Source organism: Nasonia vitripennis, chromosome 3, assembly GCF_009193385.2.
Source record: "Nasonia vitripennis strain AsymCx chromosome 3, Nvit_psr_1.1, whole genome shotgun sequence".
Lineage (NCBI taxonomy): Eukaryota > Metazoa > Arthropoda > Insecta > Hymenoptera > Pteromalidae > Nasonia > Nasonia vitripennis.
In genome coordinates this window covers 18,416,670-18,430,141 of record NC_045759.1, presented here as the reverse complement: position 1 = coordinate 18,430,141, position 13,472 = coordinate 18,416,670, and the positions used below count along the sequence as shown (strand labels likewise).

At 39.2% G+C, this 13,472-nt stretch overlaps 1 protein-coding gene across 2 annotated transcripts in view; it reads right to left on the bottom strand.

The window, feature by feature from the left end:
• Window positions 1-293: 293 nt before the first annotated feature.
• Window positions 294-13,472, bottom strand: part of LOC100117069 (DNA ligase 3) — a 34,588-nt gene continuing 21,409 nt past the window's right edge. For both annotated transcript variants that reach the window (XM_008206943.4, XM_032598141.1), the window contains 17 exons: window positions 11,547-11,785; window positions 10,069-10,148; window positions 9,906-9,983; window positions 9,621-9,813; window positions 9,199-9,354; window positions 7,519-7,650; window positions 7,369-7,448; window positions 7,195-7,282; window positions 7,050-7,127; window positions 6,825-6,948; window positions 5,813-5,883; window positions 5,600-5,746; window positions 4,938-5,519; window positions 4,754-4,867; window positions 4,480-4,571; window positions 2,135-2,225; window positions 294-1,086 (listed from right to left, as the gene is read on the bottom strand). In XM_008206943.4, the coding sequence (XP_008205165.1) occupies window positions 937-1,086; window positions 2,135-2,225; window positions 4,480-4,571; window positions 4,754-4,867; window positions 4,938-5,519; window positions 5,600-5,746; window positions 5,813-5,883; window positions 6,825-6,948; window positions 7,050-7,127; window positions 7,195-7,282; window positions 7,369-7,448; window positions 7,519-7,650; window positions 9,199-9,354; window positions 9,621-9,813; window positions 9,906-9,983; window positions 10,069-10,148; window positions 11,547-11,785 (2,495 nt within the window). In that variant the 3' untranslated portion in view covers window positions 294-936. The remainder of the gene's footprint in view (window positions 1,087-2,134; window positions 2,226-4,479; window positions 4,572-4,753; window positions 4,868-4,937; window positions 5,520-5,599; window positions 5,747-5,812; window positions 5,884-6,824; window positions 6,949-7,049; window positions 7,128-7,194; window positions 7,283-7,368; window positions 7,449-7,518; window positions 7,651-9,198; window positions 9,355-9,620; window positions 9,814-9,905; window positions 9,984-10,068; window positions 10,149-11,546; window positions 11,786-13,472) is intronic.

Here is a 13,472-nt window from a genome sequence, read left to right as displayed (position 1 = left end):
TTTACAGAATGAAACGCGTGAAAAACATAACATCTTCAAGGTTTCCTTGCATCGAACCGCAGCTTTTCTACCACTTGTGCATGAAGCTTTAAGGGCACTGAGAGTATATAAGAACAACGTAATCACGTACAATGATGTCGTCTACACGTTCTGCCGACGACGCTTTACTTGCCAGTCGACTGTGTCGAATTTTTAAAAAAATTTTCCAACAAATAATTACTCGTTGAACGACGTGTTTAAAATTTCTGTTTAAAGGGAAATGAGTTTGTCGAAAAATTAAAACGAACGTATAATTTCCATCAAGTTTGAGGTAATTGAAATTAAATTTATTCAAGATTTTTTCATTCAAGTTCTACGTCCTTGCGCTCTTTTCAATTGTCAATGTAAAAAATACAGCGCGACAGAAAGGATGTAGAAAAAAATATATCGAGTAAAAATAAGATACACCATGGGTAAAGTGTGTAGAAGCCAGACGAATGCGTTGCAACCTTGAAGAGCCAGCTACGTAAATTCCTTCTCGATGCTGCAAGACTCAATTTCGCAAAATGGAAAGTTTTCCGAAGCAGTGAGGTTTCTCGGTGTGATGCATCAGTTCCACGTCGTACTTTCGATTATCGCTTAGCCAGCCTCGGCTTGCGGTGAGGAAATCTATTCAGCCGGCCTTCCGTAGCTTTTAAATGTGTAACAAATCCATTCAATTTCATTCCGCCTCTCCGATTGAATTACTTTATTTATTCATTCGCGCGCTCTCGCTACATCGATTGAAAAATATACAATTTCTTTCTATAACTGCTGCGGTCGTTCATCGCGGTATAGATTACATTACGTAAATTTTCCTTGTAAAAATCGATTTTCATATTATCAGTGTACAGATGATGTCTTCTGATATGGAAGTATCGATTGGCTTCGTAAAAAATTAAAAGCTTGCGCACTGCATTATCCTCGATGAGGACAAGGACAAGAACAATAAGCTCCCATCAAAGTGACCGCATGATCCGCAGTACTTTGCACTTTGCAGCGCGTAGCGGTGCCCTTTACCCAGGACTCCGTGACGTGTCTCGCTGACTTGGGTACATCCGTGGTCTCCTAAATAAATAATAAAAACTTTATCTCCTCCATTTATTTTGTTATTATAAATTTTACACTGGTCTCGCTGTACAGGTATTTGAAACTTCAGCCTTTCACACACACGGCGTGCTTCTAACAAACTTTGCGGCGATAATTAACGAGGATATGGCGTGTGGCTCGATAATGAGGGTTCAACTAGACGCGACGACGCCATGGACGTGTTATTGGCGTGCTATCGAAAGTTAACGCGATTGCAGTGCAGGCTTCTCTCTCTCTCTCTCTCTCTCTCTCTCTCTCTCTCTCTCTCTCTCTCTCTCTCTCTCTCTCTCTCTCTCTCTACACTGACAATTAGTCCGAGGCAAGCCGCTTTAACCGTTTCGTGCCCGCGTGCGACTGGTAATGGCTTTTCAAATAACCTTGTTAATCTCGCCGAGAGTCCCGTTCGTTTTACTGAGCGAACGTATGTGTTCACGCGCGCAAAGCTGTCCGGAAACTTCGGCGGTGTATCAAGCGCTTGCTCTTTCCAACACCGTGAAATTGATGGAATCCAAAGGGCTTTTTTCGGAGACTTCATCCGTCTTTAAACTTCTGTTGCGTAGGTATGATTGACTTTTTTCGGTGTATCGCGTTATTCATACAGTTATTATAATGATAAATCTTTTTGGAACGAGGTCGTTGCATTTCTTTATAGAAAAACTAAATGTGAGGATCGTAAGGGACATTTCAACAAAGAAGTATAACGCTCATAAACGTATGAGAGATGAAAATAAACAATATTCCGTGAACTTTCCAGTCGTAAAGTTACTCTATATTAAATTCACGTGCGCCATTCGTGGAAGGTTCCTATTGACGCACTGGCGGAAAAATCTCATAAACAGAATGAAAAGGCTGCATTCACCCATAGCACTTTCGATTCATCTATTACTTGCAGCTCGGCTAATTTATAAGTCTACTTTACGACGAATCCTGCTGATTCATTTTAAAGCTTGAAAAAAAACGGATGGACTTCCGCGCCACGCTTACAATATGAATGAACAACAAAATTCAGACGGGAAAGTGGACTTACCAGAAGAATCGTCGCAAGAACACGTGAGCTTCCATGAATCACGTGGGTCGCCTGGGACTGCTCCGTTTTTGAGAGGATCTCTGCGCCGAGTCTGTGTGTGTTGTCCATAGAAAAAGTGATTAAGGAAAAAGAAGCTTCGCACGGACACACACGCGTATATACATTTAACAGCACGAGTGGCTCTCGAGGTCGTTATATTCTTTTATCCAGCCATATTTCCCCCTCTGACGATTGCCAGATCGCTTTAACGTTACATTTAAACACTGTTGGAAGCTTCGGAGGGGTATGTGTGTGAAATGTGAATGGAGTGTAAATATGAGACACGAAATAGTGGTTGACCCTGGAGTCTGACTCCGAAAATACTCAGACGTGCATAACGTAACTGGCAGATGTATAAAGTAATGGCGTCGAGCTTTTTACCTTTTTAATGTTAGAGCTTTTCTTTGTTTATGGATTTTACGCCCTGTTTTCAACCACTCTACGTGCATTTCCATTCTCATGTAACCTGGCTTGACTGTAAAGTTCATAATGAATTTCAAACTATATTGTCATAATAAAAGGCCAAATGGCAGATCTAAGACCTTCAGTCGCTATTTTGCTTTCGCCAAAAGTGTAAACGAAAATCCATATAGGATAAATCAACGCTGGAGAATAAATCTGATGGATAAGAAGAAAAAAAGAGTCAGGCGGCAAAAAGCTAAGGATACAGATTAACCCGAGAGAGAGGGAGAGAGAACAGAGGCGTCAAGAGGAAAACATACATCCCTGTAAACAGATTACACGTGATGGAAAAAGTCCGAAATCCGAGTGCCGCCCTCTTGCTACTACGCAGCAGCGTGGAGAAGAATCTGCCAGTAGCATTTATAAGTACAGAGGTCATCTTTAAAAATCGCCTGCGGAAGACTGACTTTCCTTTCTTGCTTCTCCTTGCACTCCCCGAGAGACGTATTTGCAAGAGAGCTGTCAGTCGAAGGCAAAACCTGAGCTATATAACTGTATACTGCGCTGTCCCTCGAGTGCTTGGATAGCGCTATACAGTCATAGAAAGAAGGCGAAAGAAAAGGGGGAGTGAGAGCAGCATGTAGGTGCTAAGACTGACAGAGAGAGAGAGAGAGAGAGAGAGAGAGAGAGAGGCGTCTTATCTATCCGAGTACAACATCTAACCCAGTTACGCGTGCAAGACACTCCGATTTCGAAAAGAGGAGAGAAGGTGTTTTATCCGATATGGGTACGTGAGTTTGACGCTTAAAGTAACCAGTATTCCAGCGACTGATCATTTCCGAGAATAAAATGACGACTTTTCCTGCTTCGTGACAGTCTCGATTTCTTCTCGGCTCGTGTGCCTTTTATTGAAATTACAGAGTTTATCTAGGGTTTTTATTGGCGGCGTGTTTACCCTGCAGTTCGACGCGAGTTAATTAGATTTTTATTCTCACTTCGACGCCTTGCAATCATAAGTTGAGCTTGCGCACGAAAGGCACTGTTGTCATTCGATGGAAAATACTTTTCTGGAACAAGAACTGAATCTGGAAAATGAAATTAGAAATTCATTCTCATTCCGATTGTAACCGTCGGACATAATTTTATTAGCGATTCTAAAAATTCATGGAAACGATAATATTAATAATTGAAGTTTTTCAATGCAGACATTAACGAAGATGATTAAATTTACAGAAAAGTCAGCGTACGTTTGAAAATGACTGTGCTCCGGGCAGAAACAATAAAAATCTATGGGAAATCGCTCCGATGCGCAAAATAAAGTCTACCGCTTCCGCCAGGTTGCCGGATAATATCGTAATGCGAATCGCTTTTGCGGTTGAAACACGCTCTCACATTTATCTCGTTATAACAATTTAATAATACCTTTTCAATTTTAATACGCACCAACCAAAGAAATACGGAAAATGTCATATAATGTTGTAATGCAATGTAATAGAAAACTAGAATGATTTCATCAAATTGGCTGTAATCTAATTTTTGTTGTTATTTTACAATCTAATCAAAAACACTTGAAGGCGCGATTTGGCTTATTGTCATACAAAATATTGATGAATGCAATTACAATAAGTTAATTCCTACTCTATTTATAAAATACAGTCTAAGATATTACCAATTATTCTGAATAAACGGTCTTATATCTTTTTGTACGATCGAATGGAAAGCAACCGGAAAATGAGAAAATAAGCGCCAACTTGGCTTCGGCAAATAAGCTGCAGTCATGCCGTTGGCAATAGGGATGTTTTTAGAAAAGTGAACTTCAAAGGAGCCCCCTTTACGACCGACGTCGGAAAATAAACTTGAATAAACAATAAGCAAAGCTATTCATAACATTGCTCAAAGGATACGTTTTTAAAGCCCGGCGAACAACTTTTCGCCTATCTCGATTCAAGTCCTTGGCCAAGAAGATGCGAACATCTGTTAGTAGACAGCGAGATCTCTGAAAAATTAATTATTACTTCGCGTAAGTACGATTCAATTATATGAAATAATAAAGAGCTTATTGTGAAAGTCGCTTTGAAATTTGAAGATTTAAAATATAGAATGGAAAGATTTTTCGTTTCAAGAGTCCAATTCTAACGTAATCATTTCAAATGTACCAATCATTATTTTTTGTTCTACCTTTTTATGTTCATCGGGCTCGCTGATGGGTTTTGCGTCTTTAGGTAAGTACTTCGGTGGTTTTCGGCCTTCTATCCAATTCAGAGGACTTCCTGCTGCGCTGTACTCGATATACTGTAATTTAGATAATACGTTGTCTTAAATAAAAACATATATTTTTATGGCTCTTTTATTCAATACTTACGTCAGTGCCGACGAAGGAATAAAACTCTGCCCTGTTTTCCTCCTCCAGGTCCTCAGTAGACTGCGAAATGATTTTTTCCTTTTTTTCTTGTTTTATTACTGAATTTTGCGCGAAAAAGTTTGTTATTAACTTTCCTGGTAATTTTTTTGGTGAACGCTTCGCCTCGCTTTTTCTCTTTTTCAATGTTTTCTGCTCCTCCAACTCAACGGTTTCCATCTTTACTTTAACATCCGTTTCGTCTAAAATACATTCAGCGTCTTCGACCTTTATATTTCCCTTCAACGACGACGGCTCTTCGTCGTCGGAATCGTGTGGCTTTTTTGGTTTCCTTTTCGAAGAATTATCGTCCTCGCCGTTGTCTTTCAAATCTTGGCTTGCGTCGACACCAAGAAGACTCGAATAGTCCACGGATTCTGCACTTCTATTAAATAATGCACGAAGCTCGTGTAAATTCGTCGCAGTCTCCCAGTCTTTGTCGTCGCGAATACGTGTCACGCGCGGAAATCGTATGCTTATACCGTCGGCTGTGTGCACACCTTGATTCGTGAACTCTGCTCCCGTTATTTCCCATACAGGTTGTTTCTGCAAAAATATTTCTTATTCCTTATTGTTATGAACTAAAACAAAAATAAAATACATAAAATAATTGCAATAAAATATACCTTAGGATCTTTGGCTACAAAGTCTGGTATCATTGGCTTATTTGCTCTCAACCATCTTGGTATGAGACCTGGATCTTTTCCAATTTTTATCATATCTAATGAAGTCTGAAGTTTAGCTAAAGTTGCGTCATCGTGGCCCGTATGCACCTGCATAAAATATTTTTGAATGTTTACTAAATCAAACAAAATAAAATTTATTTTGCTAAAATTTACCTTCGTAACAGTAACCCATATATCAGAATCAGGATCGTAACATCCCATTAAAAATACAGACATCATTCCTCCTAAATAGTAAAATATTCAAAGTAGAAAATGGGATTTAATTACACGGACAGAAATGTATCACTAAAAATTACTATACTGTATACTAATCGGGGCAAAAACTCGACCTATGCAGAAAATTTAGTATGTTTGTGTGAAAATTTACTATACATTTATAAAAAATTGCTATACCAGTATAGTAAAAATGGCACTTCGCTCTGACTCGCTGTGTTCCGTCGGTAAAAAATTATCGACAGAGCTCAATAATTCGTCGTAATTTAACCCGACGACAGAAATTTGCCTGTTCACTTACTGCCGCTAGGGGGTGTCTGGTAAACTCCACTCGCAAGTGACGAAACACTGTTCGGTTAGTATATAACGAATTTCCAGATCGGAACATTATATATAAATATAAATGCGATTAGTCTAGCGATGCGTTGTTAGGTTGCGACACGTGAAACGTGTAATAATTAGCTTTCGATATATGTAAATTAGGTTATCATATAAGAAATTTTATGCGATGCGACTTTCGTTCTTAAACTGCGAGATTGAATGTGACAAATAAATAATGAAAGTTCTCCCCTTCAACACGCTGCAAACATAAATAAGAGAAGAAACATTAACAGACGATAAAATGAAAGGGACAAAAATATATTTTTAAAAAGATTTAGTATCCATAAAATTTGATATGCGGTATAGTGAAAATTGCTATGTAGTATAGTAAAATTTGATTTGAAATTTTACTATACCGTATACTAAAAATTACTATAAGTCGAGTTTGTGACCTTTAGTATATTGGTATAGTAATTTTTGATGAAAATTGTAGGAATATTTAGTGATACATTTCTCTCCGTGCATAGCTGAATAATTGACAAGGAAGAAAATATACTATGCGTATTCAATAGAGATCGAATATCGCTGACGTATACTCTACCCTGAAGTATGTATGAAAATTCGATTGTACCTTTTTGCCCTGTACCATACCAAGCGCCGAGAACGACGAGATCTGCGTTATCGGCCATAGCGCCCTGGAGCAAGTAGTCCTTCTTTATCTTCAACCAATGCCTCTTTCCTGGTTCATATTTACTCTGTCGATCGTATCAAAATAGGCGTATTAGTCAAAAGATAACATTGAAATTTGCATTACCGTTCATAATCGGTAAGTTCTCCTGAAATTCTTACTACTTACATCAACGTCTTTTAGTACCAATCCCTCTAACCGTAATTTGAATACTTTTGCTATCATCGCTGCCAATTTTTTTGGATCCTTTGCAAACAGTATTATTCGTTATTTAAAGATTTTGTATTTAAATACGTCAATAAATGCTACTTACTTTTATAACTTGAATTTCAGATAACATTATTCTATTGGGTATGGGGGTCATTTTTTCTTCCAAAAGTTTTCTCCTCTGTTGCATCGTTCTGCAGAAGATATGAAGTTGCTCTTTTAAAATTTTAATTGATAGAGAACCATGCTAAGTTTTTCTAAATGTCAACTCTTAACTCACCTATCCATCAATGGTTCACCATTATAATAAATAATATCGAAGACGAAGAGACAGACATTAGCATCCTTAAATTCAGCTTTCTGAAATTTGAATGATATTTTTTTATGTTAATAGTCAACAACATCCTTAACGATAGTATTATATTTATACCTTATGTACACCTAGTGATCCAAAGGGAAGTGGCTGTCCATTGCGGGTGTCAATTAAAAGAATCTCTGCGTCTAGTATCAAATCATCACCTTGTGGAAATGCTTTCGGTATATACTCTTTCAAGAAATTAACCTAGAAAAATTTGTTTTATTATCTATTAGTGTAAGGTATAGTACAAATAGATACTGAAGTTGCAATAAAAATGGTGTTGTATAATCATCGATGTATTAAAATTGATTATGATTGAAAAGAAGTGTTGTCAACTGACTATTACTTAAAACACTGAATGATATCCAGTATAAAGTAGTAAAAGCTCGACTTAGGTCAGACGAGCACAAGTAAGCTATCATTTTTGTTGAAATATGCTTGATATTTTCCTGTTTCAATTACTTTATTGTCAGCTGTAGAATTGTTTTGTGATACCAAAGTTGAATATTCTAAGCAAATTAATTAGTAAGTAAAGCGGCGTTTGGGTTATAACTTTTCCTTTATGTTTATCATTTTCCGGTTTAATATATCCAACAATTCGGATAAATAATGGATACAGTTTTCAATAATAAACAAACAAATCTGCGCGTCTCCGACCGAGAAATTAGTCTTTTACTATTCCAGCAGTAGGCTATAAAAGCATCGAGATAGCAATTAAAGAATGAATATCAAGGAAGTTCAATCCGGAAATAATAGAAATATTTGGCCGCTTTCGATCTGCGCAGTTTATTCGATAAATTATTAAGTTTTTGTACGTCATACTAGATTCTCATCATTTATTAAAACCTCCGGCCTTATTATTAGCCAGAAACGCGGGAAAGTCCGTTAATTTACTCTCATATAGTGAGTGCACGCATCATCATCTGGCAAAATAGATTCGACTCGCTATACTAATGCTGTTCCCATCTTTTCTCATTTTCCGAGTGCAGGCTTGTGTCAACGGGAAGCTAAGTGGACTGGCATCCGGTGCATAAATATCGCGAGGAGTGCGCGCGAGAGATCGTTTGTATAAGCTTCTTAAAAGCTTGAGAAGGCAATGCACGTAGGAGAAATTCGGCCGTTTTCTTTCTTGAGGATTACAATGCTCAACACTTATTAGCAATAAGCTTTCGCGCGCGCAGGCGAGTGCGCTTTTCCTTCGTTCCCTACTTATGGCTCTTGACGCTGTGAGATAAGGGTGACTTTCTCCAAATGACGCCTACGCTAACTAGGTGAGTGCGTATATTTGGGTCTATACGCTGGATGGGTATCAAAGACCCTCGAGTCAACCTTTTGACTTCAATCCTACGATATGCTTCTGTTCAAATATAAACATTCGTGAAATATAAACCGACGAAAGTAGAATTCTTGAAAATGTTGAATAATGTTCTCTTAATTTTTTTCGTATCTCGCTTCTACCACTTTTCCATTTAATGAATAACTCATGTTTTTACGATACGAGCTGACTATAAATCATGTAAACGATAAGTATCTTGTAGTATAAATATTGCACGGTCCTATACAAAAATCAAACGTGAGAATATCACTAATAAATCCCTGATCATTCCTACGATTTTCTTTTAATAATTCTAGGTGGGGATGCAATTATTCAAATCCCTTTCTTCAAAACGCCAAAGCAACATCATTATTATATATTAATTGGCTAAGGATGAATCACGCGCACAATATAAAGCGATATTCAATGATACTTACTTTATGAGGTAATACTGGCTTCAAGGAACGACTGTAGTAACGAAAATCGCTTCCCATTTTGTGCACCTGTAATCGTTCACCATCGTACTTGACCTCCGACAGCATACCATTGGGGCATTTTTGCATAGCCATTTCCACGGACTTGCAAGCTTCCGCCTAAAGAAAAAAATCAATTCGTGTGCTCAAAAGTCATTGGCATACGTATATATCACTAGAAACGAGGAAGAAGAGAGATACACAGAGAGCTTACACAATCTATTTAGCTATTATGTCAGTTCATGCGTGAAGAAAACTCACGCGTTATAACGCAATATCTTTACAAACGCAGATAGTAGAGTGGATCCTCCGTAATCGTCTGAGTGAAATACGCGATTAATCGTAGACGAGCTACAGAAAACAGAAGAAAAAAATCGGCGACTTACGAGCATCGGCAAGACGGGTGTCATCAGCGAAAGAGTCGCTACTTTGCCAGCTTTCGGAGATTTCGCAAGTGGACTTGTTGCCGCGGACGACGTCGACGCCGTCGGAGAAATGCCAAGGCAACGGCGTATGATGGCTGGAAGATCCCTCGATACTTGGAATGCCATGTAAGCGTCATCGTGAACTGCTCCTAGTCTGCATACCAGATATTCGTTATTAATAACTAGACAGTGAGAGCTAGATCTTGCGTGGTAAACGAGAATATTATGAAAAAGTGCAAAGCTTACATGTGTTTTGGACCGGCGTTTATCCTCAGGTCGTGCTTGATTAAACGGATTATCATTTTCAGATCGTCGGCAGTGCATCTGCGAATTAACGTTCGTGAATCACAGTTTGTAAAACGAAATGTGTCGCAATGGCAAGCTATTGTTTCCCAGCTGAATATCGTACCTTTTGAGAATAGATTTAAAATGATCCATTTGCTCGTCTTCTTTCGTCAACTTCGACAGTTGCTCCAAGAATTCGTCAACCTGTTAATTCAATTAAGTCATATATTTTAAGCAAAAAAAAACAAAAAAAACGAACTTTACAGTACATCGTGGCGTTAAGTGGAACAAGTCGGATATAGTAAGACACGCGTATTATCCAACACCGGTTTAACCAATCATCGATTTTTTATTTTTATAAATTTCCATTGCCAAGGATCTCAAGTAAATAAAAAAATAGTAAACACGAGCTAATAGTTGCGCGGACGTCAAGCCTGCGCACATATAGGCGATCGTTCTCTTAATCTGTATGCAGCGCGCGAACATCTTTTGCTGATCTGCCTCTTCGGCTATTAAATCACAATAAACGCGTGTACAGATCCTCCGTGCAATTGATGCAGAGACACATACTCGTGTATGTAGAAAAGCTTACACATCCTGCGTAATCGGCGAACTCTTTGACGTCACATGCGTGGGGCAGACAAAAGCCGCACAAAAGAGTGTGCCGACGCGCATCGATGATGACCGTATACGCGTCTAGCTACAGCCGGGGAGAAAAGGAGAGACTTATGGGTGTGGACGCTTGATTATTAGAAAGCGGTGAAGCAAAAGCTTGCGGAATTTCACGGCCGGATCTCCGGGTCCGCCCCCGAATTCGAGATCCCTCGGATAGTGGCACAGAAGAAAAGGCCGCGGCAAACATTCCTCGGGGAATACTTTGCTTCAGGCTCGATTAGATTTCGTTGTTGACTCGGCTTCGCTTCTCCTTCGCTCGTATATATCGTATAAGTATTTATCAGTGGGTTGTATTATTTTACCGCGAGGACCGGTGGAATAGCTGATTTTTTCATTATTGTTAAGAATTGGTGCTTTGACCTCATGCAATACGTTACAAGGGTAATCTCGCCCTGTACGTGACTTTCATTTTCAATGGGACGAGGGCCGATCTATAATGTATACACCTATATGTAATGGCTTCTCGTATCAAAATAGAGACTCGAACATTATGTCGATGTATAGTAGTTGTCGCGAACGTCCTGAATTCGAATCTTTGTATACTGCAATAGAAATACGCTTAATCAGTGATAACAATAAGTTATCGAATAATCATTGCGCTGACTATACTGCATATAGCGCATGATTAACTTCTGCATACATGTTCGAGTAAAGAAATTGGATTTCAAAACTTCGATCCGACAAACAACAGAATAATAGTAACGGTTCCCTTCCCCTCGGGAAAAATTGACTAACGTGCCGTAAACTTTTACGCGCATTGATCCTGTCGGACCAAGAAGTATATTCTTTTTATTTCCCATCGTCAGACGTCAAGACGCTGTACTCACTGCTTATCTATATATACAGTATGGATAACAACCATCGTAATATTGTTGTAACAAGCTGCGACCAAGTTCTCGCATCGCAACTTTTAATTTTCTAACTCACCTCCTGTAACGTAAGTTCACTCGTCGCGCTGGGCCGTACAGTGATGCTTTTCTCATAGAAAGTTTTGATCGTCTGCGCCACATCGCCCTGTTCGAGATCCTCAAGCATCGCGTCCTCATCTTGGCAAAGTAGTCGCGCGAATAATTTAATTAACGCCTTGCTTTGGAGATTGTAAATTCTCTTGACTGCGCCCGGCAGCAGTAATCTGCACCATAAAATTATGTCGCTCTTGAATTCGTCTGTAATCAAATGACAAAAAGTATATTTTTAAATGCTCGCATCTCGACGCGCCGTCGCGCGCAAATTAAAACGTCTTGTTTTTAGCGTTATATGCTCTCTTGTACACCAGAGAGACTGATGGATATTTACAAAATACTCTTATTTTGTACAGCGCTGGCTGATAGTGTGAATTATTGAGCGCAAGTTTCGCAAAATAGGATTTTTAATTTCTAAGGGATGATTGTGCAGTGTGTCTGCGGTAACGGAAATTACCGTGATTAATCAAATTTATAGTGAATAGTGACATTCCGACAATAATGAGATAGATTGTACTTGAGTTTGTGCTCATTTGCGATGTTATTGTAGCTTTACGTTAGCTCTCGCGCTGCGATCGTGTGTGTATGCGATTCTCGTAAAAAGCGGCTCTCGCAAGTGCATTAAAATTTGAATGGGAATAGCGATAACTCGTTATGAAACTCAAATGATTGAATCATTCTCGACTTGCCGACTGAACTTTGGAAGCCCGTGATTGGCTTTTTAATCGTCTTATGATTTTCACAACGGTGTATCCTTTTTAAGAGACTGCGTGTCATCGTAAATATCGCATCGTTTGATCGTGAACACTGGAATCCGCATCAGCGTGTATGAGATAACGGTCCGCGCAGTGTTGATAAACATATTCCACGGACGCAATAATACTGTCACAATGCCGCCGCGCGACTTTCGTATAAATAAAGAATCGTCGAGAAGAAATCGCGCTGATATAGGAAGAGAGAAAGACAGAGAGACCGAAAGTCCGTCGCGCGCGTTTAGCGAAAAAAATGAGGAAGAGAGAACTACAGAGCGACAGCAAGAAGAAGACGCGAAAGGTCGAGCACGCACGAGTGAGCGGAAAGTTACGCGAAGATAAGGCGCGCGGGCGCGATATATTCAATAATGCAGACACTCCCGGGGCCATAGTGCGAGTTCTTTGCAGAAACGGTATATGGCTGGCTCTGCGCATCGCGCAGCATCACAGGAGATCCAGACAGACTCTCAGCCGCCGTACGTCGCCGCTGTGGTCGTCTGCACTTAAGGAGCCATGCTTTTACATATTCGATCGTAATAGCGCGACGCCTCGCCACTTTACATTCTCGGATGCCATTTGATCATTAGCATTATTATTTCGTTTTATTTCTTTTACTGCATGCGCATCAGGTCTAAAAGGGATGATTAATGTTTATATATACTATTCCAAGTCGAGATATTTTTGCGACGGTCCTTTCTCATTCGCAAAGTTATAAGGGAACAGGGATAGTCAAAGCCGATCGAGTGAAGCTCTTTTGGTGAAATCTTGAAGTTATATATCTTCAGTGATTCTCTGCCGCGATGTTTTTTTCTTCTCACGAAGATTTCAAAAGTCATGACTTATCAAGTTTTTACAAGAGACACGACGCTGTGTCTTTCTATGTACCAACTCCGCCCCACGCAAAAAGTTTCGCTCGTCTATATACCATATAATGATGCCTTGCGAGCTTCTCCTTGCCTGACGTCATTACCCTATCGGTGTAAGAAAACGTTAATATATGCGCATAAGTTTGACTCCGAAATTAAATGGAGTTTCTGCCTTTGCGATCTTCTTCTTATTCTTATTCTTTTCCATAACGATTATTTCCATAAGATTTGTAAATTCTTTCATAAGATTTGGTAGTATGGATAATGAAAAAT